This window comes from Rhinoderma darwinii, chromosome 1, assembly GCF_050947455.1.
Source record: "Rhinoderma darwinii isolate aRhiDar2 chromosome 1, aRhiDar2.hap1, whole genome shotgun sequence".
Taxonomy (NCBI): Eukaryota; Metazoa; Chordata; class Amphibia; order Anura; family Rhinodermatidae; genus Rhinoderma; species Rhinoderma darwinii.
The window spans coordinates 563,348,993-563,364,333 of NC_134687.1; the positions used below are offsets into that span (position 1 = coordinate 563,348,993).

Genomic DNA, 15,341 nt, shown 5'->3' on the forward strand with positions numbered 1-15,341 from the left:
GATTTTTTTTTTGTTTTTAAATCAGTGACATCAGTTTAAAAGAACTGTAACACCTCTGGGCACCGCCAAGGGAGATAAAATACTCCTCTGCACCTTAAGGATTTAGGCCCACTGTACAGGTAATTGTGAATTTACATAGAATTCTCAAAATATGTACAGAAGGGAAGAAACAGATATATAGTAAAATAATTCTACCCTCATCCCACATCAGAACCTTATAACATCCACATCACGTCCAGGTGGGGACCCCACATACATATAGTCTTTGACCCCCATGAGGAAAAAGATCTTTTTTTACAGTAATACTATTATATTATAAAGTTTGCATTTGGTAAACAGGAACAAAAAATTATCCCCCAAACATGTTTCTTAAAATAAATATATTATAAAGAAATGCATGGTGTCAAAATGTAGTTAAAAGTACAACTTTAAAACCTTAATATTGAGGAAATGAAACCATTCGATTCAAGGTTTGCATTTAATCTTCAATGAACAGTTCAGAGTAATGCTGGCTGTAATTGTAAAAGGTGTTCATTAGAGAGTACTCCCATCTAAATAAAAATCCCTAGTATATATAACTGCGCTTCTGTCAAGCTGGGAACATTTCTATTCAGATGTTTCTTTGTTATACCTCTTACTGAAAAATATGTATGACAATCTATACATACCTGCCAATAGAACCATTCCTCATGGGAGTGTCTAAAAAAACAGTACTGGAAAAGGGGTGGTGCTTATATAAATTGGCACAAGGTTGTTTCTGGTCAGTTTTGGGAGCTCCTATGCAAAACATAAGAAGGGCTGAAATTCCCTTCAATTTTGTATTTAAATGTTGAGAAATATGCCATAATACAGTTCCCCCAGGGGGTATACATCAAGTTTTCTTAGAGCCCTGATTGGATAGTATGGAAAGTCCCCACTATCAGTGTATGACTAAGCAGATTTATGATTCAGGAGTCTAGGAGTAACCAATATGGCCACCATTAGAGCTTTAATAGGGATTGCCAGCAAGCTTTCCCAGACTCCTGATTGTCATTTTTGCCTAGTTATGCAATGATATGGAAGTGAATGACGTATCACTGCAACACTCAGTGATTTCCAACCTTATTACTGTGGGGGACCCCCAGAAAAGTATGGCATGGCCAAATATATTTGTAATTCAAGACTCTAGTAAAGCCAGGAGACAATCCTTGTGGGAACTGTAAAATGGTTGTCATTCAGCCGTGCTGAAATGCTTAGTAGAAACATTTTAACATCTTGAAATACTAGGGCAACTCAAGGACATATATTTTATGGTATTTCTTTTTCTTCTATTAGATGGCAATGCTCTTTAATGACCACCAAGCAACATTTATTTAGCCCCTTCATCCTTATCATCCACTCTTATTACAATCTACGTATTCGCACTTAAGACGACCTCCCCCTGACATAGTCTCAGAATGACCAGAACAAATACATTTTGAAATACATCATAGTACATATTGTAATTTCCATGGTGTTTTGTTGGGGTTTTTTTTACGCTGCATTTTGGAGCCAACTAAAGACATGTAACGAAGAACAATTTCTTTATTTGAAGCATCAATCTTTCTCACTTTAAAAAATAATTTAAGTTGCGTTAATGCCACAATGATTGCAAGAAGCAATTTCTGTATATTACAGTGTAGTGGTTAAGGCAGAGATTGCACCAGTATTATATGTAGATATCAGCAAAGTGTGTCTTCACTACTTACGGAATAAAAAATATATATATGTATAATTTGATGGCTGAAGTACAAGAGAAGAGCTGAATTAATAAATCACCTATATGCATTCATTCAAAACTCTCAATACACAACCAAATCTGGCAGGAGACTAAATGGGTATTATTGCTTTCAAATACATTTGACTTTACAGCTCACTGCTGGGTACACAGTCTGCCATTTGCGGGACTTTAAAGCCTACAAGGGAGCATTACTGAAACTCAATGTGTCATAAAAAGACACTGGGAAAAAAATGGAAAAATTACTAAGCACTATGATTCAATAATACAGAATAGCTGGCTTTAAGGCTCCGTCCATACTGACGTCCATCAAGTTTCCTTAAGGTTGCTGCGCTATACTTGCCTTCAGTTAAGGACAGAACACTGACGGATGCTCCTCACAACAATGTAAACAGAGCCCGTTTCTGTTTTGTTAGTTTCTTCCATCAGGTTTAGAACTAGGTTTCTTTAGAAAATAATTCTGTCATAGGGGAGTAAATAGAACAAAGGGCTTCCCTTGGTTCTGGCTCATGCCACCAAACATGGCCATTTAGAGAGAAGATGAGGACAACCCCCTAATTTGCTAATGTTGGGAGTCTTTGGAAAGGGAAAAAAAAACCTTCCAGGCTTAGGCCTCATTCAGATGCGCTTATTGTATTAATGTAAAACAGTTCATTTCCCAGATGTAACACTCAGAAACCTACTGTTCTACTGAACCAAACTTGCAGCACCATAGGGATCTATGGTTCTGTAAATTTGATTTAGTAGAACCGGGGGTGGGGGGTCCAGTTCTTACAAACACTAGAGCAATATACCCGCCTGATTGATTGAGGCATTACACTGGGTAAACCTGAACTAATGACCCGCTCTCTAGGGTTCCCTTAGAGCCTGCCTTGGCTCTCTATGATACATATGCCCTAGCTGTATAGGCTATAGATTAGACTACATCTTGTTTTTTCAACTCCTGGAATGGTTATGGCTTCACAAAGAGGCATCGTCATAATGAAATTTCCATATTTTTTTTTCTTAAGAGGCATGGCCCAAACGTTCTCAAATCAGTCAGCGTGATACATGTATGACTTTAACATGAGATAAAATGTGACCTCATTATATAGTACTGTGCACCCATAGTGGATATTAAAGTAGACTGTTCCAGTAAAATATTAAAAAAGAAAAAGATTAGGTGCTATGGTCATTTTTATGTAGCAATGTGTTACAAAAAATGCCACAAAAACATTAGTCTTCCAATTCTTTTGTTAAAAACTAATAATATTGGGGAAGCTTTATTTTTACATTTATACAAGATGCTTACCCAAACTTAGAAGGGGACATTTAAAATGTAACAGTAATTGTATAGTTTATAAATTTATGTACATTAAATAAAGTATATTTTTTGCATTAAGACACAGACAAGAGCTTATAACTAATAAACGTATATTTTGAGGTATTGAAACCCAGAAAGTGCCTACGTATATGCTTATAAATGCAGCACCAGAAACATACTGTGAACATCTCCTGATCTCCCTCTTAGAAACCCAATTACATTATTCTGGCAATTGGTACAAGAAAAATGTTACCAAGCTGGAAAACCCATTGGCATTTTGGTAGAGATTCATACCTATCCCATGGGAGGTCTTTGTAATGAAGATGACCGTATTCCAGGAAAACTGCAGAAATGGGCTTCATGGATGAAGGGGCTAAACTGGGATCATTACATCTCCGAGAAATTTAGTTCACAGTTTGATCAATTAAAATGAACAGCTTCCCAATAGAAGTACATCCTTAAATATAATTAGAAACAAACAGGATTTCCTATTATCACTTACTACATACATTGAGATGCATTGGACGCTCAGAAATGATGTCTTCCAAAATACATAAGTAAACATTTTGCATTCATTTCAAAACATACTCATATGCAGTTAAAAGTCCATATATTAAACTCTTGTTAAATATTCTTAGTAATACTCTTCAAATATATACTAATGTAACAACTTTAATCTCCATAGTTTTCAGCTGCCTTTGGAGTTGGCTTTACAGTGTATAAGAAAATGAGACTGATTTTTTTTTTTTTTGGAAATAAAATTGCCTTAAAATAAACCCCAAAAAAAAAAATGGTAAACTTTACACCAGACGTTCTAGTAAAGAAATAAACACCAGAGTGAAGTTTGTAAAGAGACATGTTCCAGTATAAAAAGAAAGAACATTATACAATGGGTAGCAGGGTACCTCTGACTACTGTCAGTTAAAGTGAAGTCTCTCTCACTCCTGGCTAGGTGAATTAGTAATGCACTTTTTTTCGACAGTGCAAAAATATCCTGAGAAAATGTTCAGATTTCAACAAAAATATAAAGGGCTTCTCCCTTCACTAAGGGTTTTTTTTTGTGTTTTTTTTGCACAAAACACTGCAAGCAGGTATTTCATAGAAAAGAACAAAATAAAAACCTATAATATAAAGCAATATTCTGTATAGTATGTCTGAATAACAAACAAAAAAAAACCACTGGCGACTAATTTTTTTTATATTTATCTGTCAGCAAACCGGAGATGGATTGCTAAAAACTACTGGAAATAATCTTGTACATTCAGGGCTAGACTGTAGGACTACCTGGCACTGAATGTGTTAAAGTTCGTTATGGCCAATAAGGGAATAAGGAGGTAATTTGTAATTCAAGTTTTATTTTTAATTTCCTCTCTGTTAGCTAATAAAGCAAGTCTCAATTTCACACTTCAGCCAACTACGAAATTTGCAATTAAACTCTCGGAAAGGAGTTTTCCCATTCAGATTTTGGGCAACTCTGATACAGAGCCCACCACCGTGCTGTGAAGAGAGACAGTGCGTCTTTAAGAAGGTTGGTGGTGGCAGCCCTTTTTGCCTTTTTAACTGCACTCTATCAACTTGGCCAGGTTGTCTCGCAATTCAGTGAGTTCAAAGATTTTGCCATCCAGAATTTCTAAAAGTGTCTTCAAGTTATTGCGAAATGCTTCCTGCTCGCCCTGACTTTTCTCTAGTCGCTTTTCTAAGTCGGTTAGTTGTCCTTCCAAGTCTTTGTTATGCGTCTCCACTTCCTATGGTTAAAAAGTGAGATCAACAGGTTAACATTTCTGTATAGATTAACTTACTTGCCAATATGACAAAATGGTGAAGTAGTTCTGAATGTCTTGAACATGATAAAGATGTTAAAGGGGTTATCCAAGAAGAACATGGCTGCTTTTTTCCAGAATCAGCGCCACATCTGTCTATGGGTTGTGACTGGTATTGTAGCTCAGCTCCTTTGAAGTGAATGAGCTGCAATACCTCACACAACCTGTGGACAGGCGTGGTGTTGTTTTTTGGAAGACAATCCCTTTGGTTGTGGTGGAGGTCTATGAAAAACGCTCCCAAAGCTGAATATTTAAATTCTACCTTACCGGAGAAGCCTGCTTCTAAGATCTCTGGAGAACTATTCATCTTTCTAGCTCTTTTATGAAACAAAAGTTGACCTTCACCACACTGGCTGATAAAATGACAGCCCTAAGCATCAGGGACTAAGCGTATCTAGAGAATTCTGTCATTGACCATGCTGCTTAGGTTGTACTTCGTGAAAAGGCAGAAATGGGGAATGGGACTGATATCTAATAAAAAAATTCCCTATCCCTTTCTGTTGTCAAGAGCAATGGTAATAGAGTCAGGAAGAAGAAGGAATCCCAGTGTCCCAGGTTAGTTAGCTGTGACAGACCAAATGTTTATATTACATACAGATTTTTAAACATTGGTCAACTTTTTGAACCGACTAAGCATAAAATAAATAAAAAAAACATTAAATCATGACAGTCAATGTGAGACGAATCTCTAATGTATGTTATATATAACCTCGGTGCACATTAGATTTTCCTTTATGTTTGACTATACAAGGGAGATTTAGCACAGATGGTTATCTTCTAAAAATAAACAGATATCCAGGGTTATGCTTATAAAGTTATGTTTGGAAGTTGAATTGCATGTTCATTGGTGTGAGGGAATACTCTGAACAATTTCCATTGGAGCCATCGTTTGCCATGGTTATGTTGTGTATCTGATTTTTTAGCTTTTGGTCAAACACTGACTTTAAGGATCTCAACCTTCTAGTACAAGGGTGGGGAATCATTTTTCTGCCAAGGGCCATTTGGATATTTATAACATCATTCACAGGCCATACAAAATTATGAACTTAAAAATTAGCCTTCTATATATGGTCAAACATTTAATTAACTCATGCCTAATGTGATGGCTGGAACTGCTTCTCTTTGGTGAGGCGTGTGATGTTAGCCGGTATTGGTGATGTTGCTACTGCGTTAGTTAGTCTGGAGCGCAGTCGACTCTTTACAATGGCAAGTTTTAAAAGATCTCGCAGCAGTAAGTTATTCCGACTCACTTACTTACTCTCACCTCTGGGACCCGCACCTATCTCTAGAAGTGGGCCCCCTAAACCCTGTTCTACCTCTCTGTGTTCCGGCTGATTTCCGACCATGAAGAAGAAAATAGCGTAGCTAGCTGAGCAGCGCTTTTTCTGTAACTCCCATAGTAGTGAATGACAGTTACGGAAACAGCGTAGCATGCAAGTTAAGCTGTTTCCATAACTACTATTCAGTTCTATCGGACTTACGGAAACAGCATAGCTCAGCAAGCTACGCTGTTTTCTTCTTCATGGTCAGAAATCACATGAGTAAGCGACAACACGAAGAGAATGAGATTTAGGGGGCCCCGTTCTAGAGATAGATTTGGGACCCAGAGGTGGAACCCGCATCTATCTGACATTTATGACATAACCTGTGGATATATCATAAATGTTTTTGATGGAAAAAAAACACTTTAAATCACCTGACCTCACTTCATGAGTTTACGACAGGTCTTATGTCTAAACTACAGCTAAATTTCTACATTTAGGCCTCAGCTGAGTTTCTAAATTTTACGTCAGGAGCAGGAGGAGGGCAGATGGAGCCAAGTACTGTCATTCACTACTAGTGAATGAGGATGCGGCGGTCTCAGAGAGGAGATCAGGTGACTGGACTGGTCCACTCCGGTCACAGCACGCACCGGCCTAAATTAGACCGCCGCCATACTTGGCTCAGACCGCAGCTCTCCTCTTGATCCTAAATGTGAGTGAATAGGGTGGATCCAATGAGGGAATGACACGGCGGCAGCGGCGGTCAGAGTGAGGTTGTGGTGTGCTGTGACGGGAGTGCACCAGTCCAGTCACCTGGCCTCACATCACTGACAGAGCCAAGTAGTAAATTACGCGGCGGCAGCGTGGTCTGAGTGTGAACCGGCCACACCAAATGATCCGGATGTTCCCCACCCATTTGGTAGTAAGACATGTACCAAATGAAACAAAGTAAAATCACTCCAAAAATATGCAACAACTTCTGTCAAGGGGACTTGTACTTGGCTCTTGCTAATGGTTCTTCGGCTTCTCATCCTGCAAGATTCTAGAGTACTAATTAAAAATGGCAAAGACATGTATAGAATTGCCAAACTACAGAGTGGAAGATTGTTAAAAATGTTTTGGCGTTCTAAGATACAGATTTGAAACATGACTCTTGGCAGTAAGAGGGTTACTTACATTACTTTTTACCTGCAAGTCATCATTGACATAATTTACCCAAAGCTGGCCACAGACTTGTTGTGCTGACAGTCATGTTAATAGATTCTGTACACAGCAGCTTACAGAGTCCCTATGTGTCTGTATTACAGACCTGTACACACTCTGTGGGCCGCCATATGGTACCTCCGTAGTATTGCATACAATGGTGCTTGCCACAATTTTTTTCTCGTGGATACCCACAGAATACAGTATGAGCACATAGCAGGAAATTATAATAAGACAACCCCTTTTATAATGTCCTATTAGGGGATATGTATGTAAAGAGGAAGGTACCCCGCTCAAGAACCCGCTCTTTGAGTCAGATCAGAGAACCACTAACAGAGATCTTCTCTTGTTCTAACGGACTAAGGCCCACCATCTATCCATCTATACTGTACATAGTCATGACATGCCATACTACATATCCCCTGTAGCGGTGAGCCATAATGGTGATAAAGTCTGATCAGTGGGGGTTTCAGAAGTCAGACTTGCAGCGATTAGCTGAATTAATTTTATTAAGGTGTTCTCTTGATTGGCCAACCCCTGTAAAGGGGTTGTACAGGATTAGAAGAAACATGGCTGCTATCTTCCAAAAATAGTGTCACACCTGTCCCTAGGATGTACGTTGTATTGCAGGTCAGCCCCATTTACTTCAATGGAGATGAGATGCAATACCAAAGACAACCCATTGACAGGTGTGGCACTGTTTCTGGTAGAAAGCAGTCATGTTTTTCCAATCCTAATCTAATGACTGTCATGTATGGGAATTATTACGCATTTCTATCTCACAGCTTAAAGTAAATTGAGTCTTTTTACTGTGCCTTTTGTTTTAAGTGCAGTTGTCTATTAGGACAATTAGCCAACCGCTCTTACTAGCCTTCTGCTGTACCCACTTATGAAGAATTCTTGAGTTAGAGAAGAACTGTAATTAATCTCCGTCTACCCTCAACTACAAAGCTCCAAGTTGACTGCCGTGACTTGAAAATATTTTACATTTTATTATTGCAATTAAGTGTCTGTCCTTTTCATTACTCTCTATATTATCCCTGAGCTTTATTTTAAATTAATTATTTAAGGCTTATCAAACGTTCTTTCATATTCATTTAACCAAGATTGCTGTGTCCATATATTGGCTTCTTCATGAACCATGCAATTAGAATCTTATCAGTCTATATTAATATTCCTTTAATGATACAAAGAATCTGAATATTTAAGCAGATTTTACATTTCACGCAGAGCTAAGCATTTTCAAACACGCCACATGATTGTAAAGAAATATTTCAAGTTTTTTCTGTGTATGTACAGTGCTGCTAGGTTAATATATGTCACTTGTATTACTCGGATAATGATCTGGAAAAATACCTGTAATTTTTGGCTCAAAGAATCCCTCTGGTCTTGTAGTTCCTTAGCATGCTCAACTTCTTCTTTCAATCTCTCTATTTCCTAAAACAGCAAAGTTGACAGTATGTAATCCTGCTCGAGGACACAAAATTGTCCCGTTACAAAACACAAAATATAAGGTGGTATATTCACTGGCCAAAACATGTATATATGCACCACCAATATTGTAGATTCTGGGGTTTGCATCAAGTTGACATTACTCTCTCTGTTAATAAGCAATAAGCTGAGTTACAGTTTGTATTATAGTCCAGATGCATTCATATTTCTTCTGGTTGTTATTAGAAACAGTCAGCAAGCTTATTGACATTCACACCCCTAACTGTTAAGCAGAACTTCTATAATCAGAACTTCTATAATGTAGTGGGACAGTTAGTTTTTCCTGAATTATATTACTGCACACTGACTGGTGTTAGGCCTTATTCAAGCAATACAGCTTTGGTGCATTTTTTTCTTAATCAAAACCATAAGGGTATGTGCACACGTAGTGACCAAAAACGTCTGAAAATACAGAGCTGTTTTCAAGGGAAAACAGCCCCTGCTTTTCAGACGTTTTTTGAGCAACTCGGGTTTTTCGCTGCTTTTTCGCGGCGTTTTCGCAGTGTTTTTTACGTCCGTTTTTGGAGCTGTTTTCATTGGAGTCTATGAGAAAACAGCTCCAAAAACGTCCAAAGAAGTGTCCTGCACTTCTTTTTACGAGGCGTAATTTTACGCGTCGTAATTGCCGTACGACGCGTAAAATTACGCGTCGTGGGAACAATACAGCGTTATACCCATAGAAGGTAATGTGCAGATGTGAGACAACGTATTTGAGACGTATTTTCAGACGTAAAACGAGGCAAAAAACGCCTCGTATACGTCTGAAAATAGGTCGTGTGAACCCAGCCTAATTGGATCAAAAGGGAGAAGTCAAAAACTAATTTTTGGATCCAGTTCCAGTTTTTACTAAATAAAATGTATCCAGAAACTAAATGAACATGGCACTGTGGGAGTAAGGCCTAAAGATGACACTTCCCAGAATACAACTCAGATGTAGCCCTGACCCAGCAAGGAATGCAGAGAGATTTCAGCTCTGAAATTTGTAGAATTGCGAACTCAGCTCCCTGCCATAATACATGCTGTAAAAGATAAATAATGCAACATTTGTGTTGATCGATTCTTTAAGAAAACTGTAAAATGACATTCAAATTTGTACATACAAATACTAGATATCAAGTTATCAGCTTAACTAGTTAATTAAAAACTCAATAGCAGATCTCAGTAATGGACAAGGCAGCAATAGCATTGGGAGTAGCTCCTTCTATCTCTCTGGACATTTCAGAAAAGCCAACACTTATTGACTTGATATATGGATAGTTCTGTATTTGGCCACTTTGAACATAATCCAGATCTGATGGTAATGACAATGGCAATATGCTGCCCGTTTAGAGGAATATTTAGGAAATATGATCTCTGGCATAGACATAAGAAAAATAAGGGGACGCTGGAGGAAACCAGCAAAGTCTCACATTCCAGTGAGTGAAATCCTTTGTATGAATAGTTATGCATGTATCATGCAATATTGTGTAATACACCTATAACATGTAGAAATACTATACCTCTTCTTTCTTCTTCAGTGTGGACTCTAATTCTTGTATTGTCTGGTTCAGTTCTGTTTTGTGCGATTGCACTGCATTTGCTTGACTGCTGAGACATTCTAACTCACTCACCTGGGGAAAGATTAGATAACAGTGATCGATTATTCTCCTATATTTCTACTCTGGTGGGATGAATTGCTATGTAGTGTCCTATGTCCCATTCAATAAGTTTGAGGACTAAACTAAGACATGATTCTTATATTTTATTTACAAGTTTATTGGCAGAATTACTCCTCTTTATAATGGGAGAGATTGCAATAATAATAATATAAAACGTAAAATGTTCAAAATACAAATCCCAAATATTATAACTTAAGTTTGTGTGATACTATTTATTTCCCATTGCTCATCTAAAGCCAATTTATTCCACATTAGTCCCTGTCCCCAATGGGGCTTACAGTCTAATTTTTCCTCAATCTTAGGCTAGATTCAAACAAGCGTGGGGACACTCGGACATGAAAAACGTGACGTTTTTCACACCCGAGGTCCCCCCATGCAGGTTCAGTTTTCAAAATGGAAGATAATATGACGTCTGAACGGCCCCATTGAAAAACATGTGTCCGTGTGATGGCCATTGTTTTAACGGCCGTCACATGGACGTATTCAACGTTCGTGTGAATAAGGCCTTAAACACACACACACATTTATGCCATTTTCATAGAACGGTATTACATTCTGAGGTACTGTGTGAGGCCATGGATTTATATGGGTGCCATATGGTATTATGGATCTGTAATACAGCCGTGTGCATGAGCCCTTACTTATATTTCTAGTGTTATACTGCTATTCCTTTCACTGCATATAAAATGCATATGAAAGAGATATTGGTGACAACTTACATAAGTCAGCCAATAAAAGCAAAAATAAAATATGCTATTTTAGTGGTTGTCACTTGTCAATCTCAAAACCTGAAAAAGACAAAAATAGATGCTGGTACCCAGGACTTACTTGGTTTTCACATCCAAAAACAAAGCAAAATGGATCCTTGTATTACACTGCACCTGGAGATATCTCTCAAAAAAGAAAGCTACATAAAAACTGGCGAAGGTAATTATAAGTTCATTAGAATGTACAGAAATTTACAGGAAATGAATATATCATGTCATTATCTGTGAATATAATACATCAAAAATAGTTTGGTCCGAGTTACCACTGGAGGGTCTTTCATTTTTGACCCGGCACTGGTACAAGATGTCACTACCCACCCGTTTGTGGAGACGCTCTGCTTCTTCCTGATACGCAGCAAGCTGTTGTTTCCATTGTTTGACATTGGCAGTAGACTCCAGCAAGGCTGCTGTGAGCTTGGCATTGTTTCCTTTGAGTGTGGCCAGTTCTGCTTCCCAGTGCTTGTTAATTACAGAACTGCTATAAAAATACAAAATAAAAGCAATGAGTTACAATAGCTACAACCTATAGCACTAACTGAAAAACAAACTAAATAACAAAATAAAAAATATAATTAGGAAGAGTCAAGTCTGTAGCATTTAATATCATAGTCAGTCTCTAAAATCATAAACAAGTATTACAATTTTAGGCTTAATTGACATGTCTATTGGAGGCTCCGTTAGTGGCCTCCGTCACAGATTCCGACGAAAATACCTGAAATAATAGTTCAGCATGCAGCACTGTTGTTTCCGGTAAAACCACGGCCTCCACGACAGAAAACTGATGGAACTTATTAAAGTCAATGGGTTCAGTCGGGCGCCGGTTGTCTTTGTTCAACAGAACCTACGCTTCCGGCATTTTCGTTGTTCTGCTCTTCTGACGGAGTAGAACAACAGAATGCCAAACGCAAATGTGAACAGGGCCTAAAGCTACTACCTGCAAAGCATATCCACTTATTGAGAACATGGGTCTTGTTACACACTGTGAAGAAACCAGAGAATAAGGTGAAGGAGAACCGATCATATGCCTTTCCTTCACTTCATGAATTGTTCTATTTCTATCCTTCTGCAGCATTACTTTGTTTCAAATATTGGTGCCAAGTGTTAAAAAAAAAAGGACAGCTAGGTTCATCTTCCTTCCCAATTAAAAAAAAATAACAAATAGCTCCATTTTGCAGGAGGCTGTTCACTTGGTGGGACGTCAGATAGAAGTCCTGTGTCTTCCATTTATGTATTTATAAGGTCTATGTCTATGGTTTTGTGTTTGTAACATTGGCTAACTAATAAACTTAGAGAACATGCAGTGCCCAAATAATAACACTGTACAGTATGCCCCTAATATCATAGTGTCCAAATAATACTGTCATGTAGTGCTTAAATAATACTACTATAATTATACAGTACTCAAATATATCAGTACCCAAATAATAGTGTTGTGTAGCTCTCTCCCACTCCTGTGCTATCTCTTGCTCTCTCGCAGCCACTCAGTTGCCACTGTATGAGCAAATATAAATCTGGCTTTTTAGAAAGGGCTATACTTAAACTTAGGACAGGGAGAAAGGGGGTGGTTTAAAGGGAATGTGTCGCTAGAAATTTCTATTTAATTTTTTTTAGTTAAACAATTATTATTTCAGTGATTACACATTGTTTTAATTTTTTCACAAGTCAGGAAATATTATAAATTAGATTCTAATTTATAACATTTCCATGTGCTGGCCACTAGAGGGAGCAGTTCCCAAAATTGCAGCATGGTCAATGTGGTAAAGCAACCTCATTGATTTATGCTGCAAATTTGGGGTAGACACACTCTCTTCTAGTGTCCTCACACAATACCCCCTCCCTTATTCTGGCTAGTGCCAGGAGAAGGAGGAGTTTGAATCTTCAAACCTCCTACACTGTGTGCCGCCATTTTCTGAGCGACTGCACAGTGTAGGAGGATTAGATACAGTGCTAAGCAGACAGTATAACACTAACATACCCGAACATAATACACACATCCCATACACAAACATAACTTACCTGCTCCTTGCGCCTTCGCTTCCTTGAACATATGGACGGAAGCCGCAGCTGGAAGTCGTCATCTTACTGTCCGGCAGCGGCTTCCGGTCCACATGAAAATGGTGCCGGATTTCGCTCTGTGAACGAGCTTCGTTTTGGTCTGTGTGGGAGCGGCGCATGCGCCGTTCCCACACAGACGGCGTACGCTGCAGAGAATGGAACGGCTCCCGTTCGCATTCTCTATGGGTTTGTATGTGCCGTATTCCATCTCTGTATGTGTCGTTAATCGACACATACAGAGATGGAAAAAAAATGGCAGCCCCCATAGAGAAGTAAAAGTAAGAACAAAGTAAGAAGTAGAACACGAGAACACAAATAAATAAAAATTATTTTAATATCATACTAAAAGCAATATGATAAAAAAAATAAAAAATTCATGACACCTTCCCTTTAAGCCAGGAGTGATGTGAGCACTGGCGTAGCTATAGGGGTCGCAGCGGTCGCAATTGCGACCGGGCCCCGAAGCCAGGGGGGCCCACAGCCCCCCGCACCACATCAATAAAAAGTTACTATAGTAACTCGGGCCGCGGGCCCCTGTTACTATAGTAACAGACTTTACTTACCTTCCTGGATCGCAGCGGAGGTTCTGACGTCAAGCGCTGTGCGCAGCGCATGACGTCACAGCGCTATCCGCCGCGCACAGCATCGAGAAGACAGAACTCCCGCCGCGGCCGAAGAGGAAGGTAAGATTAGCCCTGACTGGCGGGGTCCGACTACCGGGACCCGCCAATCAGCTGTTTTGAAGGGGCCGCAGCACTCGTACGAGAGCTGCTCCCCTTCATTCCGACCCCTTCATTCCGGTCACACTGTGAATCTGTGTCGGCGATTCACAGTGTGAGCGAGTAGTGAAATGAAGGGAAGCAGCTCTCGTACGAGTGCTGCGGCCCCTTCAAAACAGCTGATTGGCGGGTCCCGGGAGACACATCAGCTATTGATGGCCTATCCTTTGGATAGGCCATCAATGTTTAGGGACTGCACAACCCCTAAGCCTACGATGTAGCAGGCTTAGGGGGCCCATGAGACAGGATCTCAGATTGTGTGATCCTGTCTGCTGGGCCCTGTATCTAAGCCAATCACATGGTAGGCTTAGATACATGGCCCATGTGTGATCCTGTCTGATGGGCCCTGTATCTAAGCGTACCACACTGTAGGCTTAGATACAGGGCCCCAGCACACAGTAATCTTATACTGTATAAGATTACTGTCAGCTGGACCCTGTATCTAAGCCTACGTTGTGGTAGGCTTAGATACAGGGTCCCACAGACAGTATCACACATGGGCCCTGTATCTAAGCCTAACACATGTGTTACTAATCGTTTTTCTTGTGTGTTTTCTTACAGGTTCGGTCGTTGGACTACGTCGGATTCCAGGACTACTTCGATGACTGCTTTTTTTTTTATTATCAATAAAATGGTTAATGAGGGTTGTGTGTTTTTTTTTTATTTCAATAAAATATTTTTTGTATGTCTTTGTGGTTTTTTTTAAAACTATATTACTACCGCCTTAGTAATGGCCGCCGGCTGATTGACAGCATCCGTTGCTAAGGCGGGGCTTAGTGTTAGCCTGTGCAGAGGCTAACACTAACCCCCTTTATTACCCCGTTACCCACCGCCACCAGGGGTGCTGGGAAGAGCCGGGTACCATCCAGTACTTGACCATCTGTAGTGATGGTCGGCCACTGGGGTGGCCGCAGGCTGGTATTATCAGGAGGGGAAAGGCCAGATACAGTGGCCCTTCCCACCCTGGTAATTCTAGGCTGCTGCTGCTTTATTGTATCTGGCTGGTTATGAAAAATGGGGGGGGCCCACGTCATTTAAAAAAAAAAATAATAATTATTGAAAAGAACGATGTCGGGTCCCCCCCAATTTTCATAACCAGCCAGATACAACACAGCAGCAGCAGGCAGCATTAGGTGCCACTGTTTTTGGCCTTCCCCAGCCTAATACTACCAGCCTGCGGCCACCCCGGTGCCTGCCCGTCACTACAGATGGACGGGTACTGGTTCGTACCCGGCTCTTCCCAGCAC

At 39.7% G+C, this 15,341-nt stretch overlaps 1 protein-coding gene across 4 annotated transcripts in view; it reads right to left on the minus strand.

The window, feature by feature from the left end:
• Positions 1-1,503: 1,503 nt before the first annotated feature.
• Positions 1,504-15,341, minus strand: part of HOMER1 (homer scaffold protein 1) — a 122,525-nt gene continuing 108,687 nt past the window's right edge. For all 4 annotated transcript variants that reach the window (XM_075838770.1, XM_075838756.1, XM_075838762.1 and 1 more), the window contains 4 exons: positions 11,579-11,738; positions 10,335-10,445; positions 8,701-8,781; positions 1,504-4,804 (listed from right to left, as the gene is read on the minus strand). In XM_075838770.1, coding sequence (XP_075694885.1) covers positions 4,616-4,804; positions 8,701-8,781; positions 10,335-10,445; positions 11,579-11,738 — 541 coding nt within the window. In that variant the 3' untranslated portion in view covers positions 1,504-4,615. The remainder of the gene's footprint in view (positions 4,805-8,700; positions 8,782-10,334; positions 10,446-11,578; positions 11,739-15,341) is intronic.